This window comes from Epinephelus lanceolatus, chromosome 3 (assembly GCF_041903045.1).
Source record: "Epinephelus lanceolatus isolate andai-2023 chromosome 3, ASM4190304v1, whole genome shotgun sequence".
Lineage (NCBI taxonomy): Eukaryota > Metazoa > Chordata > Actinopteri > Perciformes > Serranidae > Epinephelus > Epinephelus lanceolatus.
The window spans coordinates 36,489,521-36,514,817 of NC_135736.1; the positions used below are offsets into that span (position 1 = coordinate 36,489,521).

Consider the following 25,297-nt stretch of genomic DNA (forward strand, 5'->3'; position numbering starts at 1 on the left):
GTTGGAATCTCCCTCTTCATAAAAAGGGATGGATTATATTTCTATCCATTTGAGTGACAGATTAAGGAGATTAGGACTGCTACAACTACATGTAGTGTGTGTACATGGTGAGCCATCCCTCTTCCATGCTTCACTGGCACACTTTTTTTGTCCTGCAAACACACATAGAGAATAATCCAGCACTAATCTGTCTGCGTCTGTGATATTTAATTTGGTCAGCTCCGGGTGGCCGTACAGTAAACTCAGTTTTCTGCCTCAGCTGGTCCAATTTATGGAGGACTTGTCTGAGTTTGTGTTAATGAGGGATCTTATTAAAGATGCGCCCACAACACTAGAGCCTGCTCTGTGTAGGAACAACATTTGTCATCACCACCAATGGGCATGTAATATTCCCTTTCTTCATACCTGAAGTGAACTGTGTCATTGAACACATTTTGTAGCTGTTCCCATGACAGTTATCAGTGAACTGGAGGCCTCCTCTTTGCTTTCAGTTATATTATGTGGCTGAATCTATTCTGCTTTGTCAGACCTACGGAGGACACTCCAGGTGACTGCTGTTACTCTTATTATTGTGTTATATCACTTTATTAAATAACACAAAGGACAACTTGATCGTTTCACTGTTTATTTGTTCACTTCTGCCCCCACATTCACTCAAGTACCAAGTACTTTTGAAACGTCTCCAATCAAATGATGCCTACATTAAGTCCTTGCCCTGAGGGTCTGATCCCGGACTGTGCCGACTCCACGCCAGATGGAGGACGGTCAATTCAGTGTCTGCCCATTTAGCAAGAGCTAACAAATCAGCAGTGACAAACATCCTAACCCAGCTGTTAACAAACTCATACTGACACTGAAACTCGACTCGACTTTGTCATTAAACTAGGACTGTCACTGTGAACGAATTTCCCTTGTGGTGATTAAGGGTGGCTCAACAGGATGATATGCAGTAGCTAACACCAACATTTTTATTGTTTTTGCAAATTACTTAATTTGTTTTGATTTTAGTGCTTCATAAATAAACTCTCAGCTATTATGTTGCTGCTTTTTAAATGAATAAGCTGACACAGTTTTAAAGCAAATTAAATACTTATTCACTGTTTAATGCAGAACAAAGAAGAACAATGAGGCACAATAAGGGACACACTGTATTTTCATTTGAGATGTTGTCATGGACCAAGCAGTCAAAGCACAAAAACACAGATTTAAAGCTCAAAAACAGGTGGGTTTATTTCTCAAAAATAAATTTTACAAAGCAAATGACTAAAGATAACAAAGTTTGAGTTACAGGGCCAAACATAACTCTGCAAAAAAAGGCTAACAAAACTAGACATGAACTCAACAAACAGACCGAACAAAATGAGATGATGGAGCAACATATATAGTCGCGGATCAGACCAACTTAAACATAAAGGGGAGAACTTACACTAACATTAACTGAGACTAACACAAAGAAACCCCTATTCCCCCCATGATGTCATAGCTGTTGTTGCAGTCCATGGGATGGCCTTCTGCATAAAATCAGCCCCATCTTTTGCCCAGCTCCAACCAGGAAGTGACTTTAGATAACTTTTGTGTGTTGCTGTGGGCACGGCCATCACAGAAGATCTCTCTTCTCCGTTGTTGCTTTTGATGTTCAGCAATGTGATGGTTGGTCTTTGGGGTATTTGTCCCACCCCTCCTCCACTGTGATTGGACGGCTGTGTAAAACCACCAAGTGAAGGAGGTTGTTTTTTCCAAGCCAAAGTGAAATAATCTGGCAGGTGGTTGAACACAGTCGCTATTTTAGAGAGAAGACATGACATATTTGTTGTTGTTTTAAAAACAGGTCGACACACAGCCCCCACTGCTTCTCCAGTGTTTTCATTCCTCCACTCCCAAAATCCTCCCCAGTCCCTCACTGGTTTCCCCTCGATTATATTGTGATTAAATGCACAGCAGACAATCCCACTGAGTGATCATGAGACTGGTACAAATGAGATGGCTGACGTGATGGTGATGCCTATCAAACTGATAAAACAGCTTCACAAAGGTATGTGACTGTCAAATTTTTCAGTGCATCTCATCTTTATCATCACATCTTTATTTGTCACACAGCCTTCCAATAATTCATATGATGATCCTCTATCTCATCATATGTTATGAAGGTCATCTTACTGTGTACTGGAGGAGACTCTCATGACACCACAGGGATTGTCCTTTCCTGTCCGCTGTGCTTCTGTAACGTGATGTGCATGCTAACAGTGTTGTTTCTCTCTCAGTCTGGGCTCAGCAGCTCTGCATGACTACCTGGCAGAATCCAGGTACAAAACATCATCTCCAACACACTCACACAAACCCGTCACACATTGCAACAGGAGGCAGACACTCAACATGATATGTGTTGTCTTAGCAACTGCTCCCTTGCACTACAAAATGTTCTCACCTCCCTTCATATTTCTACACCCACAAACATTTTCCACACACTGGAATAATGATTGGAACATTCTGTCTTGCTGATACTGGTGTTATATTCAGATCTTTATGAATATAAATATAAATATGTTAATCGTTGTCTCAAATTTGAGCTGATCAGCTAGACTATAAAAAGTCAGACATACACATCTAATAAGTGTCACCGCTCCTGCTTGTCCTTCAGTGTCTCACTGTAAGACCGCAGCAGCAGGTGGTTGCACTCTCATCAGGATGTTTGCTTCTGTCGTTAGATGCTGCCGACGATGACTCATAGATTAAATTGAGTTTGTGTTTTACAGCTTTTAGCTGTCAGTGTGTGCTAATGATTTCCCCCCAATCGCTCCCATACTCAAGTGTTCAGCAGTCCAATCCATTTCAATTATGTTTGACCTTTCTTGTTCCTCTCCCACACGCTCTGATTAGAAACATTCAAACAGACCAGCATGTTCTGCTCAGTGGCTGCCAGTAGGTGGCAGTATCTTTAAGGAAGTTACCTCAAGTCTATTTGCAGAGTACTGACCTATATGAGTCTAGGAGCATTTGAATTAGATTTTAAAGATAAATTCGGTGCATCATTTTTCACTCAACAAGAATAAAACATCACTTTACCAAACAATCTCATCCATTGAAATCTCACAATACCTTTTGTGACAGTTTCAGCTAAGACCAACTGAATTTGGCTCCTGATGAAACTAAAATTTGAGAGTGAAATTTTCAACTCATTAATCCCAGGATTCAGAAAAAATACTCATTTTCAAAGCATTAAAATTCAGATAACACAACACTCATGGTCCTGCAGGTAGCACTGTATTACTGGCCCAGTGACTGCATGTCTGCACGGAAAACCTATGTGACATCACACCAGAGTCTGCTGGGGAATACTGAATTATTTACAGGCTTTTTGCACCTCACATCTCTGTTGCAAGTGTGATTTGTCACAAGAAGCTGTGCTGTCAGTGGGCGAGGAGAGACTGTCAGATGCATAGACTGTGTAAAATAATGGACATAGCCACCGAGACATCATCCAGTGGTTTGTGGACTCCAGTTTTAAAGACTCCAGTTTGGCACATCTACTTAGCTGCACCAGAGAAGGCCATAAGCTAATTTTCATCTGTAGTGCCTGGGCACGAAACAGAGAATAATTGCTATCTGCTAAAAGACACTATTATGAAAAAAACAAACAGAAAATAAAACCCTGCACTTATAAGATAGAACATATTCATGACACAATGGCTTCAGCAATAACTATAGCAAGGCAAAGGTTATTGGTTTTTCTAGTTGGATAAAAATCAACCTGAGATTAAGATACATATAGTGTTAGAAACAAGAATAGAATCAGCACTCTACCCGTTGAAACCAAGCTATTGCAATTCAGTTTTGCTGTTGGCTGATCTGAGGCATGTGGCTGAAATGGTCGAGGCATTTTTTTTAAATTTCCAGGTTAGAGGCACTAAAGCCAAAATTCTGAGGTTTACCTACTCGTTAAGTGTTTGATTGTGTACAGCCTGTGAAAGCAAATTTCTTCTTTAGAGGACAGTAAAGAATCACTCTGAATCTGGACGAGAGGATGGAGCTGTGGAGGAGCGAGTGTTTGGATCTGACACACAGGCTGTTTGCGAGGCGTAGACCACAGTCTGTCACTCAAAGCAGCCGCTCCCTTAATTATGCCCAACTTTAATCCTTAAAATGGTTGAGTTATATAAAAAGATTAAAGAAGAAGATTAAAATTAGCCATAGAGACCAAAACAGTTTTTGTATCAGGCTGTAAACATGTTTATCGCTACTGTTAGCAGTGCATTTTATGGGGGGGTTCTAAGGGGATTGAGCCAGTCTCAGGTGGCCATTAAAGGAAGTGCAGTTTTTGGCACTTTTAAGGGGGATTTATACTGTGTTGGAGACCCTACGCCGTAGCCTATGCATGTGGCCTACGCCGTTGTGAGCACTTGAGCAGTGGTGTCTGCGTCGCTCTGCAGTTTCACCTCCAAAACTCTAGTTGGCAGCGGCGGTTTCTGTGAAGTGTTGTTAAGTTTAGTTGACACACCTGAAACACGCATTAAACACACATTAAACATGGCTTAATGGAGACAATTTCAAACTCATGTACACAAATCAGCTTCACTATAACTCGCAGCATTCACAGACAAACACTTGTCTTTATCTGGACACATTTTCCCCCACAAATATGACATGCTAATGTTTTTAGCACAAGCCTGTGTCATTTCACATTGTATGAATTAGCCTAGCAGCTAGTGGACCTCTCTCTACTCATATGAGGCCAGGGACAACAGCAACATTTAACAAAGGTGACGTTACAAAATTTGGCTCCATTACAACTCACAAGGTTCACTGACAAAACAACTGTCTCATGCTAAACATGTTTTCCAAACAGATGCTAACATCATTAGCACAAGTCTAAGGCATTTTACATTGTATAAGGTAGCCTGGTGACAAGCGGACATTTCTTCTGCTCTTCCTAAATCCCACTTAGACATTAGCCTCATTTTTTAGCCCCAGAGGTTAAAGCCTGGTCAGATGAGATTGGAGCTCAGTCTAAGTGTGAGTTTTGCAAGTATGTGATTACTGACAGTGGTGTTAGTGTTGCTGGTGACTGTATTAAGGTTTATTTCCCCAGACTGAAGTACGCTGAGCTTTATTTCCAATCAGTATGCAGCTCTGACGGCAGTGGAGCTGACAGACTGCCAATACGTGCAGGGAAGGATGGAGGAGATGAGAGAGAAAGAGAGCAGAGGAGGAGACAGAAAAAACGTGTGTTGATCTCTCTGTCTCTCTCTAATTGCTTTTTCTCTGGTAATGCACTCCTTAATGCACACCCAGGGCCCATCACACACACACACACACACACACACACACACACACACACACACACACACACACACACACACACACACATTTGCCATCATTACCACGCAATCCCATGATGCATCGGTCTCTACAGTCAGCAGGGCGTATTCTCATTTACCAGACCAGAGCAAACGTATGAGACGAGTGTATGTGTATGTGTGTGTGTGTGTGTGTGTGTGGGCTGTGTTTATATGTTTTCTGTGTTTTGATGTTGTGGTGGTCGAGTCCAGACGGGCCACCGTTGTGTGTGTTCATACACTTTCCTCTGTTTTCTTTTACACACATGTATTTGGTTGTTATTGTGTTCAGAGGATGAGTGAGTGTAGTTTTATGTTGTGACCCTGCTGCGCTGTGGGGCTTTACTCTTTGTTAATGGGGCTGAGTGAGTATTCTGCGTGTGTGTGGACACCATGTTGAATGTTGCGCCTGCCACCCGCACACTAAGAAGTCGCCGTTCTCTTGCAGTGGACAAAAACAAGCCCCGGGAGGCACCGGCAAGACCCACAAACACCAACAGCAGCTCGCAAGTAGCAGCTCCTGCAGGAGGGAACAACCAGAAGAAGCAGCAAGCTCCACCTGACCTGGTACGTCCTCTTCTTTTTTAACGTTTTGAGCTTTAGGACGCACATTCAGCTCAGTCGCGGGCAAAATACAGGTATTTTTGAGGTGGATAAAAGTTGATTAAGCAGTCAATTAGCCACAGAGGGTAGGAGCATCCACATTCAACCATAATATAAAGTCATCTTGCTCTTTATATTTGTGTTTCTTGACTACATTTCTTCTTCTCATGTGGACAAGTTGTCGTTCAGCATTTTATAAGTGTGCAGACATGATGATAAATCAAATGTATATGGGTTCATTTGAGGACATTTACTTAAGTTTTTTATGTTTTTCATAAATATATTTCGCTCAAAATCAAGTCCTCTGATTTAATATCTTTATTTAGAATGCTATGTGGTATTTTTTACTCCTAGGTACCGGATGTGGTGAATGGTAATACACCAGTACCAGCAGCTCTCCCAGCGCCTGCCACTGATACCACCAACACTGGGTCAGGCACCACCGGAGCCCCTGCTCTTGGGTCCAAAGCAAAAACTGGGTCACGATCCAGCCCCAAAGCAGTATCCCGCCTGCAGAATGCACCCAAGCCAGCAGCAGCCGGGGCGGCTGTGGCCGAGCGGATGGTCACAGCTAAACAGAACCAGAGCAAAGAGCAGGCGGAGAAGAAGAACCAAGCCATCATCCAGCTGAGGAAGCTACTTGTCCAGGGGAATAAGAGAGTGGAGGCTCTGGCTACAGTCATCCAGCATCTCTTCACTGAGGTACTTCACTTATTTCTGCGCTTACCAAACACTGAAAAAACACTCACATCACCTGCTGTGGAGTGAAAGCTTCAGGCTGTGTGACAAATAAAAATGGCAGTCGTCCAGTGCTGCGGTGCGTGATAATGTTTGGGTAATTAGGAAAGCTCGGAGAAATACTTTAATAGAGATTTTCAGACGTGTTGGCAAGAAAGGCCAAGCAGGAAATCAGCCCAAGCTGCTTGATTTGCATATTGACCACACTGCAGATATGGCCAGGCAGTGTTTTTATTTTATAATGAAATGAACCAGTACAGTTCATACTTTACAGGATAAATGTGAAGTGTAAACTTTTATATACTGAGGGCAATGAGAGACCTTGGTAAAGATGCGACAGTCAGTGCACGTAAACAACAGATTTCACTCAGCTTGTTGTCCAGCTGACATTAATACCAGGACAAGTAATATATATATAAACCTTTATTTAATCAGGTCAATTCTGGTGAGATCGCAATCTCATTTTCACAAGAGACCTGAGTACATTAATAACGACATAAAACAGCCAATTTAAAAAGTCCTTTCTAATAGAAAGAGAAGGATATAGAAAACTATGATGAGTGCTATAGCTGTCTCTAGTTATAAATCTAAGGGCTGAAAGGTGGAGAGCATTTAGGGGCATAAGAGTGTTAATTGCTTCTTTCTACAAGTTAAAGGAAAACAGGACTCAGTGGAGCATATCTGGTTTGCTCACAACGATACACCCTCTGATTTTGTTAGTTAGTGTCTCCAAAATCCTTCAGATCACAACTGTGACCTGCTTTCAAAAATCTAAGAGTAAGTTGGAAGGAAATTTGGGGATTTCATGTTTTTCATTGTGACTTTAACATAATCAGTAGAGGCCAACATTAGTCACCGCCTTATAAACATCATAGCTAGCTTGCAAGGTCTAGCTGTGTTCAGCTTTAATGAGGAGATTCTTCTCAAGTTTCCTGATACAGTAATCACAATAATTTGCAAACCTTGAATACATTACATTTGTATGTTTCATACATATCATATTAACATTTTCAAAGTGACAGTATATGAGCTGACTTTGGCATCGGGAGGAAGAGGGGACAGTGGATGGTGTGACACCTGGGTGAAACGTCTGTCAAGCTGCACACCACTGTTTGAGACCTACAAACAACCCGTTTCTGCTTTTCCTGCAGTAATTATGTCCAAAAAAGCCAAAACATGATCTTTTCCAAACAAAACCAAGTGGTTTTTGTGCCTAAACCTAACCACACGTTGTTGAAGCGTAAAATTTAAGGTGTCCACCATATAATAACATGCAAATGTAACGAATCTGTGGTTTGCAGAAATGTGCAATGCCAACCTTTCATTCTGGTGACTGGATTGTTATGTGTTATTTATGTTATGTCTCACTGGAGCTCCACGGCACCAGTGTGGTAGTTTAAGTCTTTATAATGAGAACATAAAAAATGGTGTCCCTTTCTGTCTACTGTGGCTGTATCGTAGGAAGTTCAGCCTCATTATTGACTTTAGTTTTCTCTAGATGGGATCTTCTGTTTAATGAAAATATTTTTGGATGCAGCCAGTATCGTACCTCCTGTTAGTGAGAGTTCCCCCACAAATAACAATACTGTTTCTGGTAACTATGGTGGCTTTACAGTGTGTCTGGTGCACCACTTTAAAGGCAGATAAGGTAGATGTGTTTGTACATGTAAATACAATACGGTCTAGTGCAGCTCCAAGGGGGCAAATGAGGGGAAACTATCAGTTATCAGCACACCATCCTTCCCCTTTGGCATTTTAGAGCAAAGCACCCACAGCCTGTAATTAAAGCATCACGCACAGTTGTCCGTGATATGACGGTGTTGCTGTTTTTAAGGTGCTGGTTGGGATGCTTGTAGAGGAGGAGCGGAGTAATGGCTGTTTTTAGTAGGAAGCGTTAAGCAGGGAGAGGCTTGTCTGAGTCCACACCCAGCTGCCATTAACAACAACAACACATGATGCCACTGAAACATCCTGCTGCCGTTTGACACTGATGTGCTGATGGATTTGTGAGTGCGTGTGAGCGGTATGAGCCTGTATGACAATTCTCAAGAGGCATGCTCTCTCATGTGTGGCTCTGTGGCGCAAACACTTATGTTGTTTTTACAAACTCTGATTTGATGTTTTTGAATATAACACTCTTATTAATTCCTGGTATAAACACACTTCTTACTCGTCTTCCTTTGGCTGACGCATAAAGTATCTCCACTGAAGTGATGACAGGTACATCCACGAAAAGTGAATTAAATAATTCCAATAAAAGGCGCAGGTATTTGTTGCTCTAGTCTCTAAATACTTCTGTTAAAGGGGTTAAACATCATTGAGTCAGTTTATACTGTAGTGGGCTGGTTCCTCATGAGCTGGAGACTTCTGATTGGTCCGTTCAGGCACCAGGATGTGTCAGTCATACAGTCCCGGACATGGATAGGCTGCTGAGTAAATATTTGCTCTCTGATTACAGGGATTAGTGGTGTCATGTTTGCAGGGCATAATGAATATGAAGTGAAAATTAATGCACACAAACACACATCACTGGGAGTCTTTTTGGTTCAGCCACAATAACTATCATTCAGCTGGGCGCACCTTGTCAAGTGATCCAGTGTGTAAACCCTGTCATTAGACCTGTTTTCTCAGTGTGTGATTGTGTGTGTTTAAACCTATACATGTACATGAACTCAGCACTTTGGATAGAGTTCTGTCACTTTGAACTTTCTTCTCTTCTCGTTCACTCTGCCTGGTTGAACTGTCATGTTGTTCGTGCGGAAGGTGCTGGGGGAGCGAAAGCAGAATAACACAAATGCCTTTAGTCTGTGAGACCTCGGGGGACTTTACAACCACACACACACACACTTGAGTTCATTGTACACACTTGTTTTGTAGCTGCATGTTGTGTAGATTTCTGCCTTTCACTGCAGGAATCAGACTCTGCTTCACTTTCTTCTAACCACTAATTCTCACGATATAAATGATATTAAATTCTTATGAAACCACAGTATTGAAGCAAAATATGAGACTTTAAGGGGACACTTCACCCTAAAATCTTACCTGCTATTTATCGGTTTAGACTGTTTTGGAGTTTGTTTGTTTGTTTATTTAGCACGTATTGAAAAAAAGTCAACATTACAATTCATGTAGGAACTATTTTCTTTCTGCCGAGCTACACCCGCCAACCGTATCGCCGCACAGAAGGAAGCGTGCATCTACTCATGGACAAGAGACTCATGGTTGTGATATGAGATGTAAACATTTATTTTTTTGTTTCTTTATTTAACCCATATTTAACCAGATAAGTCCTGTTGAGATCAACAGTCTATTTTATAAGGGAGACCTGGCCGAGACAGTAGCACACAAAAAGTTACAGCTAAACAACAACACAATAAAAACACATAAAAGATACACAGTAACACGTAGAAATATCAGAGCACCTACACACAATGGCAAGACCCAACCGACTCATTCATCCCTGTACTTTTGAGAGCTTTAAAAATAGGCAGAGGGACCAGGTCGCACAGTTTCAAATATTTTAGGAGGTTATTCCAAGTGAGAGGAGCAGAGCACATGAAAGCTTTCTTACCCAGCTCAGTCCGAGCACTAGGAACAGACAACATGGCACCCTACTCGGCTGAGCTGTTATGTTCAGTAGCACAGTGGTGCTAGGTGAGCTAGCAGTGGATGTACACTTCTTTCTGCACAGTGATATGGTTGGCGGGTGTAGTTTGGTAGAAAGAAAATAGTTCCTACATGAAACTGCTCACAACAAGGTCTGTGGATTATTTTGAGTAACCAGGTCATGACTTCTGGAAAGAGACATTGTTGTTGAGTTTTCCAAATGTACTTTTTCGCACTTTGAGCACCACAAGCTGAGTGCCATCTAGTTCCATTATATTGGAGAGAGGGCAGACATCTCTACGGCCAATATCTCCAATACTCAGCAACTCACACCAAAACAATCTAAACTGATTAATAGCACTACATATAAGAGGAAAATATTAGTAATTTTGATTTTGTGGTGAACTGTCCCTTTAATACTTACCGTGGTAGAATCATTATATCCGTGCTGACAAAGGCAGCAATAACACACACATGCTCGTACAAGGTGAACCTTTACTGATAACACATGCAAATATTTCTAAAGTGGCCTGTGTTCTATTCTTGCTTTGAAGATAATGAAAACGACATAAACCTAAGGCGCACACGCATACACACACGCACGCACTTGTCCTTGGTGTGTGTTAGTGTGAGAGGCTCAGGACAGATATAACTTCCCTGCATGTCTCTCCGAGGGAAAACAGCTCTTTATCTGTTTAATAACCTGCTATCAGCAGTAACAACCAGCTCACGTATGAGTGTGTGTGCGAATGTTAACTGTTACATAACTCTCAGCATGGACTGTTTGAATCGGGACCTGATTAGCATGGTTTTGTGTATTAGGATAATTGCTCCATTTCTGTGGCTGTTTTCCAGCAGCTCATTGTGTAAGCGTGGGACTGTAGCATGTAAAGATCAGCTGTGAGCGAGCTCTTAGAGGTTCACAGGGCAGGAGCCTCCCTGGCTGGGTTATTGATTAGATGGATGGCCTGGTGGAAAGTGGAGGTGAAGGGGGAGTGATGAATAGAGGGGAGGGAGGGGCGGAGGAATGCAGCAGCTGCAGTTTAAGCCCTGGAGCACTTTGATATGCATGTCTGAGATAATGTGTGTTTTATCTGAAGCATGAATACCAATGCTATCTAATCTGGCCTACACACTTAAAAGGTGACTGGTGAGCATAAACTGCACACTTGATGCAGAGCTACTTTCCCCTCAGGGTGGGCTATGGGTGGGGGTGGGGCTGTTTGGTTTAATGAGGCTTTAGTTTTGGTGGGTGGTGCGTGTACTCCACTCTGAAAGACCCACACTGGTGTAATGGTTTCTAGTGTTGCAACACTAGGAGGTTTTCACAGTATGATAACCATCTCACAAAATATCACAGTATCACAGTAGATGGTGTAACATAATTATTTATTATCAGTTATAATGACCCTTAAAGTAATAAAAACAGTAGTGTTCTCGGTTGATCAAAAGATTTGTTATAATTGAAACTTAAAAACATTTTAATGGACGTATGTGTAAAATGAAAATAAAAAAATGAAGGTGAGATTCTTCATCAGGTTGCATTTTTGCCCTTAATACTGTAGACCGGCAAAATGTTAACAGTATGATAACCGTAACTTTTCATATCACGGTAAACCTTAAAACCGATATACCTTTGCAACCCTCATGTTTTCAGTTCGACTTCTTTATTTTGTGCACTTTGTGAGTGTTTCATATGTTGGCAACCGTAAATGTACAAAGGATTTATTACCCAGAAACTCTATGAGAAAGTGTCATTAAAATTTATTCAAAGCTACATTTTTAAAGTTACTGAATGAATTAGCTAAAGATTATTTATTTTTGTTTGTTTTGATTTCTCATTGTCACTTTTCTCTGTCACATTTGAGATGCGACCAAGTCGTTGTTTTGGAAGACACAAATAAGTCTCAAGTATTTGCGCTCATGTCCCAAGTCCTAAAAGTTAAGTTTTGAGTCCTTAACAAATTGCAGTGGCTGTCTTTAGTCTTCATTGTTTTCATCTTTGTTAACTACATTTTAATGATGACAGGAGACTGCTTTACATGTCGGTTCAGTAGCAACGCCAATTAACAAACGGTAAAACAACTGTATTGCTCCACCGTCCTTGTTTATTTTCTCAAACTGAAAGTTTCACAATAAAAGCTTCACTTCCTGTTCTTTTGTCACATATAGACGGTAGCTGCAGAGGAGCAATAAAGATTCACAGAGGTCAAAATATACAGGAACAAAATAACCTCACATATTTAACAACCTCTTCAACATCACACTGAAACATATTTCTCTCTGTTTTGTAGCAAGTCACACCATCTAACAATAAAACTAACTTATAAACTGATGAACAGCGCTTACACAAATCATAATGTCACCAAACTGCCATTTTACATGCAAAAAAAATCATGGATGCTTTTAAAAAATTTGTATTTGTTAAAACAATTGCAACTGAACTTGATCACAAAGAAGCAGTGCTGCTGACTGCACTTTCATAGCATATAAAATTATTAACTAGGACCACAATTCGCTCATCGCAGCCACTTCAGCTCACTATGTTAATATTAGCCTCAACTTATTGTTCTTTGCACAACTTCAAATGTCAAATGAAGTTATGTCTCTGTCTATAATTTGTGACACACATTTTGCATACTGCCAATCATTTGTTGTTGACAACCACATGTTTCTTGTGATCCAATGAAATGATCCTTTGCATCATTTTTCCAACTGCTGCTCGGTAATGTAACGTCAGTTCCTCATGGTTTTTGCCTGCGACTTGATTTCATGCTGTCGGAAGGTTCAAACAAAGTGGATTAACTATCGGCTAACTTGGAGTAATGTGTGTTAACATTAGTTGAGTCGGGAAATGAATTGATCCGTGGCATGCTTTTTAAATAATATGCTTTTTAATCTTCATGCTTGGGGGAAGGTTTTCAGTATTTTAAAGTCCAAGTAAAGTCACAGGTCATTGGTGTTAAAGTCCAGGTCGAGTTGCAAGTCTTTTAGATTTTTGTCACATTGAGTCTAAAGTCATCAAAACTGTGAGTCCAAGTTGTGTGACTCAAGTCCACCCCTCTGGTAGATACTGGTTTGACACCAATATGGATGGACAGTAGAGAATTTGCTTATGTTAAAGTGATTTTTAGAAGTTTTTGAGGACATTTTGATAAATGATACTGCACTCATACCGGGTCACATTTAAAATTAGCTTTAATCCCCTTTTTCAAGTGAACATAACTTTGTTGTTTTTAGTTAATTTAGGTGAACAAATAGACACAGACAGAAACTAAACCATCATGCTTCAGGGATGAGGATTGTTATTCATTGTCCATCATGTTCCCATCAGAAGGAGCTTGTTATTACTCTGCAGCATGCCGTCTTTTCTGTGTTGATGTTTGTGTTGAGACAATGTTGTTATAGAGTGCTGGCAGGGTTTCGTGGTGAACAGGGAAAGATAGATAAGTGCTGCCCTAAATTTAAGAAGTCCCAGCTTGTAATCTTCTCCGCAGTGCTGTAAAACTTAAGTTTGTGCCATAAAGATAAACTGTCTTCACCACAGAGTGAATTTATATGACTGATTTAGTGTGAGTTATTTTTAATGTAAACTTTAAATAGACAGAGAAATATATAAGTAGAAAGTTAGAAAGGACATGAGTAAAGTCAGGAGAGGCATGAGCTAAATGCAGAAACACCAGTTTCCTGCATAAACGACTGGTAGGGAACACGAGAAAGGGAGATAAGAGTAAAGATATAAAAGGAAGGTGGTGCAGAAATAACTTGCATTCCTGCATCATACAGTATCCAGGCAGTGGGAGGAGAAACAGATGGAAGGAGGGTGGAGAACAGGTACAGAGTGGGAGGAGTAGAAGTGGCTGAGTCAGCAGTAGACAGAGAGTGTCTCATTCAGTAGGAGGACCGAGAGAGAGTGTGTGTGTTTGGCAGTGTGTGTTGTCCCTCGGTGACAGAGGGAGGGAATCAGTTAGAGAAGGAGGAAGGACTGGGGACATTCTTTGAAGGGTGTGTGTGTGTGTGTCTTCATTGACTGAGGCATGGGCACCACGGCCAGCAAAGCCCATGCAAAGCCCAGCAAGGCCCTCCCTCATCGGCGCAAGAAGAAACGCAAGGTGTGTGTGTGTGTTTACTGCCACAGATGGGGCTCTGCTTTACTTCAATCTGCTGCTGCTCTTTTCTTTCTCTTCACTTCTGCTGGTCTGTGATCAACACGCTGGAGACGTCAGGGATTATAAAGTCATTTTACAGCTGGGTCACTTTACAGGATTCTAGCCGCATGTGTTTTCTGCCTTGTTTCTCACATTGGTCACATTAGCTGTTGGTTTTTCAGTCCAGACTGTTCAGAAACAACATGATACCGTCTGGTTTGGATCATGAATGTCATGGTTGAGTTATGAAATGTGACATAAAGGCTACAACAGGGCCTGAACGCTTCCTATCACTACTCCAATAATCATATTTCTGAGTTTACGTTTTCACTGTCAGAAAAATGTTGTTATGACAAGCTGTCTTTGTACCTTTCGGCTGTCTATTCCCACCACTGCCTCCGTCTGTGTCTGCTCTTTCACTTTACTGACCCCTCCAACAACAGATGGTCTTTATGACTCTGTGTGCGTGTGTGTGTGTGTGTGTGTGTGTGTGTGTGTGTGTGTGTGTGTGTGTGCGTGCGTGTGTGTGTGTGTTTGAAAGCAAAAATGCAGGAGCACAAACGTTCGCTTTCCATTGTAAATTCCACTACTCCTGTTGTAAAGCTGCTGTTATTTTACGCGTGCGTTCGTGTGTGTGCGGCGGTCGTAGATCATTGGTTTGCATGGGAGAGGAACACCCACTGTTATGATTGGCTTGTGGGGCACAAGAATGGTTATTTAGAGGCTATCCGCTCCTCTAGCATCAATGCACAGCTGCTTCTGGCTCATTCTACTTTTAGTTATTACTTCATCGTAAAGGCACAAAAAATGACAGCAGTGAACCAAGATGAGTTGTATTCTGTTAGGACACAGTCAGTAGTCATCTTGCGAAGGCTGTATGAGGACATGTGGACATTCTTGGTGGCAGTTTAAGGCGGGTTCTGCTTTCAGAATAACAAAAATATTATATTTTAACAAATATTTGAACAAAAATATTGCTGCTGTTCATGCAGGACACCATGTCCACTGATGAAATGAATCACCCTTTTCGGGGGATACAGCCTACAAGCTAGCACTCAACATTTCACTACCAGCATATTAACATCAATAGATGTTGAATGTCTTGCTAGAAGACTGTTCAGATTGCTCAGGCCTATGTCAGTGTTTTTGTGTGTGACATTCAGAGCATTAACGCTGAAAACGCACCAAGCAGCAGCGAAGTAAAGCTTGTCGCAATAATTATATTGATCTGTGTCCAGAAGACATGTTGATATGTTTCAGGTGAGAAGAAATTCTTTGTAACAAAGGTCAACATGTTACAGGACTTTGTTTACTGATTGGCTGCTCATATTTTCTGGCCGCAATTAGTCATTAGAAGTTCACTTACCTCACCTGGTAGAGCAGGCACCCCATGTACAAAGGCTGTGTCCTTGCGCTGCATGTCATCCCCACTCTCTCTCCACCTTTCACGCTAAATCTGTCCCATCAAATAAAGGGGAAAAAAGCCCACATGCCACACTTTGCCACTCCTTGGTGTGTTTTTAGGCATAATAGAGGAGCAAACCTTTATTTGCTATCAGATGTAGTGGGGTTAAGGCATCCTGAGCACAGAATAAAGTCACGCTAACCGTGTGTGTGTGTGTTGCAATCCGAGCTTCTCTGTGGTTTGTTGTGGTAAACTGGTCTGGCTACATGTGGATGTTATTGTGTGTGTGTGTATCCCATTGGCTAACTTATCGTTGCCATATTGTACTGCGCTCATGCGGCAGTTATTGCTGATATCAGGACAGAATCGTCGTGGAAACCTAGCACACATCCCCAGGTTCCCCCGTGGTTAGCACTGTTTGCTCTGTCAGCACTGTTGCTGTTGTTCAGCACTGTTTATGGAGTTAGCTGCTAGCTGCTGGCTCAGCCACCTCCATGTTGAGAACCATGTGGAGACAACTCATACACTCTGAATTTTACATAAAGCCCCATTAATGTCACCAAGCAACTGTTCATTTGCCCCACTTCTTTCCATCTCAGTCATTACTAATGCTTAAATGATTTAAGAATTTGACAAAAGTGAGTATAATCCCACTTAAAACAGAGTGGATAGCCACTGATTTCACAAACAGGACAACACAGCACTCACTAAGTTACTTTGCAAAAAATGGTGGGGGTTGTTCCTGTCATCTGCGACAGGACAGGAGGAGGCGGCTGCAGTCAGATTTCACTGTGTATGCCGGAAAGAGTGAATGTTATGGTAGACTAATTTATTCAGATGTGGGAGTAAAGGATCATAATGTTCTTCTTTGGAGTGCAGCAGTGCACTTTGGTACGCTCATCAGGATCACGTGTGCTGGTCCACATGTTTACAAGTGTGTGTGTGTTGGTGTGGTGTCAGCAGCCTTACAGTGTTAGATGTGAAGAGTGAAATGTATATAAAGTGCTGTATATAACAGGCTTCCCTTGATGTCTCAGAGCATGGTTATAAAAACACTGAGACAGACTTCATAACATCATATCTTATAATTTTTTATTGGAGTTAACCTTTAAAAGCAATTTCTTTACTTTTTCAGGTCAGTTACAGCTGCAGCTGTGAGCAGTATAATGGGTGTTTTCAGCCATGATGGGTGTTTGTTATTTTCTTGATTGTTCTAAGACCAGATAGGATCTGGTCGCCCTTCTTTCAGAAGCTTTCTCTAATGTTTGGTAAACCGCTAGCTCTTTAATCTGTATAATAACATTCCTACTTAAAGTCTTGTCTCTAACCTCACCTGACCTCTACAAAAGTGTCCTGTAGTTATCTTTGAAGTCGCTGATTGCATCACTTAACTGTGATCAGTACAGATTCTAAAACACAGAATGGCAGATATCTTTGCAATCATGCACCGCTCACTTTATAGTTCACTACATGATGTGTTTGCTGTTTTGCGGTGTTGTCCCAAACCTTTTATAGTGTACACTGTACCTGTGTGTGTGTGTGTGTGTGTGTGTGTGTGTGTGTGTGTGTGTGTGTGTGTGTGTGTGCGCGCATTTACCAATTTCTGGTCCTATTTGAGTTTGACTTAAGTCTCTTCATCTTCTCTCCTGTGCAGCGCGAGGAGGCCTTGAAGCAGAAGAAAGGGTTGACGCAGGAGCTGGCAAACCTCCGAGAAGAGCTGGGTAAGAGACGCTTCAGAGAAAACCACTCATGCTACCAAGTGCTAATTCATATCTCTGCACTTCCTCTCTCTGTCTCTCTCGTACATTTGCATGTGGAGCACGTATATGAAGCTTATCAAGGACAGGTCAACTGCCATTCAAAACCTGATGTTGTTTCTGCTGTTATGCTGTAGTGCAGTTGCTCATCACGCTCAGCAAAGGGCTCATAGCAAGAGAATTCTCTACGCAGGCTGTAACCTGTCAACACATCTGTCATCTGCTCAGTGCACCTGTGATTTCATGAGTTTTTTATGTGCATTTGAGGACTAGTAGGTTATACATAACAACACAACATCAATGAGTTTTTAGGATTTTAATTTTCAGGCTAATTAGTTTAATTACTATATTCATATTAAACATCAACAACTGACAGCCTGGAGCATTCTCCATCTTCACATTTTTTTGAGAATGTCTGTGTCACTGGGTTGGATTTGAAATGAAATCTGGTTTGTTGCTTTACAGCACAAACAGAAATAGCCAGGCAAGTATTTAATAGTTTGAAGCTCCAAAGCTTCTTTGATAACACTGGCATTCAAATTCTAAATCAACTTTTTGTTGCATGTCTGTTTATTCTGTTTAAACTGGTATGTCTGCACATTTGCAGATAAACATTGGGCTACACCAATATTAACAGTATTCTACTATTTGTGGAGTCAGGCCCCGATCGCACAGTCAGAGGGTACTCGCTGTAGCTCTGGTTGAGGGTGAGAGGCTGTCAGCAAATAGTTTGTTGGACATAAAGAAACGGAGATCTGTGTGGGCACATGAGACCCTAAAGAGAGGGTGGATCATGGGGAGTACCACCAGTTGGTCCAGGAGCTTCACCTCGATGATGGCTGTTTCCAGACATATTTTAGGACGACTCAGGGGCAGTTTGACAACCTGCTGTCTATCGTCGGGCCGTATAGCACTGGGTATCCAGCAACTGCTGCCGCCAGTTTCTCCTCCATTATTTAGCAACTGTAAACTTATTGTCACAACCACCACAAAAGGCCCGCCTCTCATATCATCCAATCAGAGATAACCTGGGGCGCTTTTCTGTTGAAAAACTTGAGCTTAGAGTGGAGGAGTTCAGAGCGCTCCGGCAAAAACGTCAGCCACCTTGAGCGCAGAAACACGAGGTGCATAGCAACACAAATACAGCAAGCAAAAAGCTTCATTCTCATTAAAAAGAATTTCAAAAAGCCGTCTCCAGCTGCTAAAACGCTTTCTGTGTGGTCGGGACCCTGGACTCCAGAGATGACTGCGTATGTTGTGTGATCCAAACATTTCCAATAACTCCAGAGCATTTTTAAGTCACAAGGAAAAATTTATTGAAAAAGTAAGATGTAATCCATTCCAAAGTTCAAACCATCAAAACAGTGTCTAGCCTTTTAAAGAACAATATTTTCACTGTGGTCAAAAAACTGTTTGCTCTCCCGCTTCCTGCACACAAAAGGAGGCACGCACCTGTATCAACTGAGAGGTGAAGCAGCAGTCTAACAGCACTGTAAATTACATTTATTCATGAAAGAAACTTGGTTAAATTTAAAGAGAACTAACTAATTTAATCTGATTTATCACTTTACTCAAATTGAGGATTTTGTTAGAGAATTTTTAATGTATTTTTTAGGGTGATGGCGTCATAAAAAACGACGACAGACATTCAAAGCTTGTAAACCTAAATAGAAGCTTTAAATGGAAAAAAAATGACATTTGGGACAGCCCTGGAAATAGATTTATGGCACAAAACTAACTGGACTATTTGTCAATTTTAAGTAGATATATGGTTTAAAAGTTTAATGGTTTTCATGTTATTTTGATGAATAATATGAGCACCTTTAAGAGCGACTAGTCTACTAGTATGAGTGTCAGCAGCAGCACATAAAGGCCTCTCTTTATTCCACTCACTTAATAACTGCCCGTCAGAACCATCTCGTCTCACAGTGTAATGTAATGAATGGAAGATAATTGCAGCAGATGAGTAAGACATTAATGACGAGAAGATCCGTCTAAAGAATGCAGAATGTCACCTGGCCCTGCTGGGGAGATTTTGGAAAATGATTAGGAAACAGGTTTCATGTCTTATGTACGTGTGTCTGTTGCTCAGTATCTCCACAGCATTTGGCAGTCAGCCATTTCATCTGTCCTGAAGACAATACACGAGTTCAACCCTGATGGTTACAAACTATGTGTTTACTCAGAAAAGAAGGAAGGCGGAATATTTTGTATCAGTGTTCTCATGGCAGTGGTTGTTAAAGTTATAGTTTGTTTCCAGATGATTGAATCGTCTCTCAAACTAGACAAACATGTCTTCACATATGTGTGGAGAGTGGGGTTAAAGTTTCTGTTTGAGCATCTGAACACAAACATTTAGGTCGCAATATGGAAATATCATTACTGTACAGTTTGTGTCCCAAATACAAAGTGATGCTGGTATGTGTGCACGCAGACAGCTGGGAGTGTGTGTCATGTCAATAACAGCTCTGCCAGTTTGGCTGATACAACAGGATTATATAAGAACACACACACTTAAAGTCACACTAACGCACCATAGTGACACACACTCACTGGAGAGACTTGCACGGTGTGTCTTCACATGCGCTGTATTTACATAGCAACATGAAGGCATGCATATCTGCACACAAGCACGCACAAAGAAATATGCACCCACACTTACTGCTGTATTAAAAATAACCCTGACTGTAATTTAAGTATATACAAGTATTTAAACACACACATTTGCTCTGAATGCCATCTTATATTTGGCTTCATGCACGCTGCACATGCCACACAACGCACACACAGACACACACACGCCTTCTCCTGTTCACCGTCACTTTCCTTTTAAAACACCCCCTCTCTCTGTCAACTTTCCCTCCGTCCATCAGTCTGAGCTCTGACTATAATCTTTTCTTTTACTGCATGTTTGACCCTTGGCTCATCTCTTTACACACAGAGCTGAGGAATGTCAAAAATGTATAGACTCCCGCTGTCAACACACACACACACACATACACACACACACACAGTTGTCTGTTAATCCCTCATAGCCTCCAAGTCAAACTGAATGTGAACAGCCCATTCCTGTCTCACTGGGTAAGGTGATTTTAATAGCTTTCATGTGAAGTTTTACAATGTTGAGTAACTGTAACTAGCTGCTGCAACTATTAGGATCAGGTTAGAGCAGCATTCCTGCTTCCTCTGCTGCCACACAGGTCTCGCTCATCTCACTCATCCTGAAATGCCAACCTGTTTATTTGCTTTAAAGTAAAGTTCCGCAATCAGAATAGATGAAGTGTGTTTTAGAAGCACTGATGTAAAGAGGTTAATGCTCAGGCAGAGTCAAAGATTTAACGGGGAACACCACCTAAATTAAAAAATTCAAGTCACTCAAAGCCAGAAACTAGAGAAATAAAGCAGCATCTGAAATTCCATATTAACATGCGATGCAGCAGGCTTAAACATTATGTGAGATTTGAAATCAGTGGTAAGTGAATTGTATACCATTTCCAGTGAAATACTATAGTATATCCCACAATGCAACGCAGTTGTAGTGGCATTCCCTCTGAATATCAAAAAAGCCACTACTGAGCTGGAGGCACAGTAACTAAAGTTTGATGTGAATGACAGGAGATGTAATCCAGTTTTTAACTGTTAACTGAAAAGTTGAAATTACACTCAGTCACACAGTAGAAAAACGATGTGCTCCCATGCCTAACGCAGCTCTCTGCTCAACTAAGCTGCACATATTGTAAATTATAAGATTAAAGGGCGCGTCCAAATCAAATTTCAACATACCTGCATTTTAGTCCTTTTACATTTTTGTACAGTATCTAAGTTTTATACGGCAGACAGTGACTGAAGCAGCTCTGTAACATCAATACGTATTAAATATCTCTAGAGGTGAATAACTTTGGTCGTGAGTCTGTTGCCTGATGTGTAGTTTAGGAAACACTGTATGAAGTATTGTGGTAAATGGATGTCATGTTACGTAATTACTGAGCTGTTGTATGGGTATAACATAGGTTGGGCTTTTTGTTAGCCGTACAGTGGTGTGGCTTCAGGGATGGCGGTGAGTAGCTCCACTGCTTTGATCCAGACTGAAATATCTCAGAATCAGTGTGGATGCTGTGCCATGAAATTTGGCACACACAAACATTATATCTGCTAAACATCGTTGTTAGCAATCAGGAAAAACTCTTTTTTTTATAGTAAAAAGAATGTTTATTAACATGTGCACATAATAATGAAACATGTGACAAGTGTTTGGCGATGAGACCCCATTGAGATGGTGTGATTTAAGGAGACGCTGACGGTGGTGGAAGAGGTGGTGAAGATGAGATGAGAAGAAGATGAGGAGAGGATGGAGAAGTGCTGATGATCTGGATGAGTAGAGGAATGAGCCTTTGTTGAGCTCATCCTGGATTCTGGATGCGATGGCTGGCGGTGATACAACCGAGAAGGGCGAGACGATTCTGCCTAAAATGACATCTGACAGCAGCAGAGGAGAGAGCAGATTTAAAATGTTGCAGTAGCATCCTAATTGGCTGAGAGAGATTGTGGCGATGTTTGATTGGATAACTAGAAGAGTGAACACCCATAGTCAACTGATTAGAGGAAGCAGTGGGAGTGGGAGGGAGAGAATTGTGAAAGGGTGAGCACATAGAAAGTCTTCCTGATTGAACTTACGCTGAGCTTTATTTAGGTAATTCAAATATTATCTTGTCACAAAGATGCCTGTGATATAACGTTACACAAGTTTGCATTTTCTAACATCAGAAGTAACATTACTCCTACAGACATGATGAAAAAACAAAACTCAGTAGGTTCACTATGCTTGCAGACGCCGGTATAAATGAGGTCAGCACAAAAAATTTGGGAGTGTTGTGTTGTTCAAGATTACTTATTCTTGGACTGTCTGAGACCATAGGAAAAGCATGTATGAGTTCTGAAAAAGGGCGTAGTCTCTTGTTATGTGATCGATGTTTGCATATTTAGAAACTACCCATTCCTGGGGGACATTAAACCCAGAGCTCGTGGCTATATGCAGAAGTCACATTCGGTAAATGTTTTAGTTTATCACCCTGTCAACAGGAGGAAAGCTTTGTAAAAGACTGTACATTATAAAGTAAAATCCTTGTGCCTGCAGCCAACAGTGTATTTATAAAATCTCTGCAGCTGTGTGTCACTCTTCTAAACAAGTTGGTTGCATTACCTTGATCGCAATCGGTTTTCCTTGTTTCACTGACTTCCTGCATTCACTCTCTTGTTTTTATTCATTGGAGCAAGCAGCAATAAAGCCCTCACTTCCCCCCTTACAACCCCAAACACGACCTCCAGGTAGACATCATCACACTGGAGAGAAGAAGAAGGGTCTCTTCTGAAGTGATGTCATTATAATACACCACCACCTGCCAAGCACCTGCTGTCACACACACACACACACACACACACACACACAGATAGTGTTGTCTGGTCTATGATAGAGAGCAGGCTTGTGTTCGAGCTGCCCTCAGCTGTCGTTGGTTTTGTGTCTCCATCACCATGGTGACAGGCGCGTACACTCACACTATAGAGCTCCATTCAGAGGGAGACAGCAACTGTCCCGACTGCAGCCAGTTGTTAGCACACAGTTAGATAAGGTAGAACATTATTATCACAGGCACAGTCAGTGCTGTGTGTACAGGGTGGCTTTTGATAAGTTCACCTCTCAGGTGATGACTTCCAGCTGTTCCTGGTAGATCAGTGGTTCTCCATCTCCAGCACCACCATTAAAAGACAGCAAGGCAGGCCTACTATATTCAGCTGTGGAGTGTTCCCACTACAGGCAGGTTATTTTTAATCAGAGGATCATATAGTGTTGACTGTCGACCACACTGTACAAAGGCTTAGCACCAGAGCTGGCACTTAAACTCTCCTACACAACAGTCATACACTGCACAGGTCGCTGCTTAAGTAGCTACTAGCATTTATGTTTAATGTCCACTTCAGTTTCAGTAGGGCTGCTCTAGATAGTCTCCTCCTGATCTGCACTTCTCCTCTTAATAGTTTCCATTTGGAGGCACCATTGCGGTGTTTTTGAACCATCTGATTAACCTCCACTTTCTATCTCACCATCACACTTAAGCTCGTAACTAATCATGGATGACAGTGCGCGCTGTGTTGAACGTGACTTTGTAACAGGCTGATATCAAATTACATTTCAGGGATCTCATAGTGCAGGGGTCTTCAGCGTTTTTCAGGCTAAGGACCCCTTGGCCCAAAGACAGACAGCAGGGACCCCTACTACATATATTTTTTTAAAAAGAGTTGCACTTGAGATAGTTCTGTAGTTGTAGCATTGCTAGGTGCGTTAGCCTCACCCTCTGCACTTTCAGTGGTGGTTTCTACGGTGGACGGTGTGTCAGAGTCTGTTAAAAAGTTATGAAACAATCCATTGTGGCACACAAGAATGTCTGTACACTTGACATAGGATTACAGCTAACTGGCTAATAAGCAAAAATAATTACAGGTGCCGCACAGTGATGTAGCGTTAGCTAGCTCACATGATTGCATGAAGATTCCTGGGTAACAGTCCGCCTATCAAAAATGTTGTGTACTGTTAACTAATAGGTTTTATGAATAGGCTGATTTACCTTGGCTAATAATATGTTAGATTGGCATTAATGTGGATTTTCAGACACATTTTACGTACTAAACTTTCATTAGTTAAGTAGACTATTTAGAGGTCATTTGGTGGCCTCCCTATAGTAAATCTGAGGACCCCCTAGGGGTCATGAACCCCCTGTTGAAGACCCAGGTCATAATGTATTCTCATTCGAAATGTTGCACCATTACTGTAATTTCATGACGTTGATCTGTTTTGGGCACAACATCTATTTCATGTCTGTCCATCCTGGAGGAAGGACGGACAGCTCCTCAGTTGCTCTTCTACCGTTTTTTACCCATTAAAGCTTATTTGGGGGGAGTTTTTCCGTTATCAGCTGTGAGGGTCGAAAGGACAGAGGGATGTCGTGTGCTGTAAAACCCTCTGAGGCAAATTGTGACACGTGATATTGGACTTTATAAATACAGTTGAACTGAACTGAGTTGGTACCATGGCCATAAATATAGATGGTGCAGGCAGTGCAGTTGCACAGTTACACATACGCGTTAAAATATAAACGCTGCCATCTGCTATATATGCCCTCGAGAAGACAAACCCATCTCTGTCAGTTTCTTTTTTCTTTTGTGAAATAGTCAGTAGAAATTTATAATGTATATTTACATAAACTATAAATAAACTAGAATTATTTCTTATTCTATTTGGTATTTTTACAGATTTGCAGTGGTGATTGGTAATATGTATGTAGATGTCCAACGTCAAGTTTGTATTTGATCATGAGACGATACTATAAAATATACGGTAGCCGTTTCGACGCAAAATCTGGCACAAGGGCCCGTCATAATACTGTGTACTGGGGCCCAGCCTAACGTCTGTATGCCACTGGTTGGTACATAAGAATGTTACCAACATTTTTGGGACATGATGCCAGAGAAAAGCTGCAGGGTTTGGTCATGTGCTGCCGGTTAAGGAATGACTGTATACCCCCACAGAGCCTGAGAGTCTAGTTATTATTTAAGGGTTTTTTCACATTCCAGCTCTAGTGTCTGAATACTCCTAAGAATTAAGATTTGACTGCTCTTGGAAAGGGTGTACTCACAGTATTATCTTCTTATATC

At 41.4% G+C, this 25,297-nt stretch overlaps 1 protein-coding gene across 4 annotated transcripts in view; it reads left to right on the top strand.

Moving 5' to 3' along the window:
• LOC117255175 (uncharacterized) overlaps positions 1–25,297 on the top strand; it is a 98,561-nt gene that overhangs the window by 64,832 nt on the left and 8,432 nt on the right. For all 4 annotated transcript variants that reach the window (XM_033623819.2, XM_033623820.2, XM_033623817.2 and 1 more), the window contains exons 8-10: positions 5,782–5,900; positions 6,291–6,638; positions 17,488–17,554. In XM_033623819.2, the coding sequence (XP_033479710.2) occupies positions 5,782–5,900; positions 6,291–6,638; positions 17,488–17,554 (534 nt within the window). The remainder of the gene's footprint in view (positions 1–5,781; positions 5,901–6,290; positions 6,639–17,487; positions 17,555–25,297) is intronic.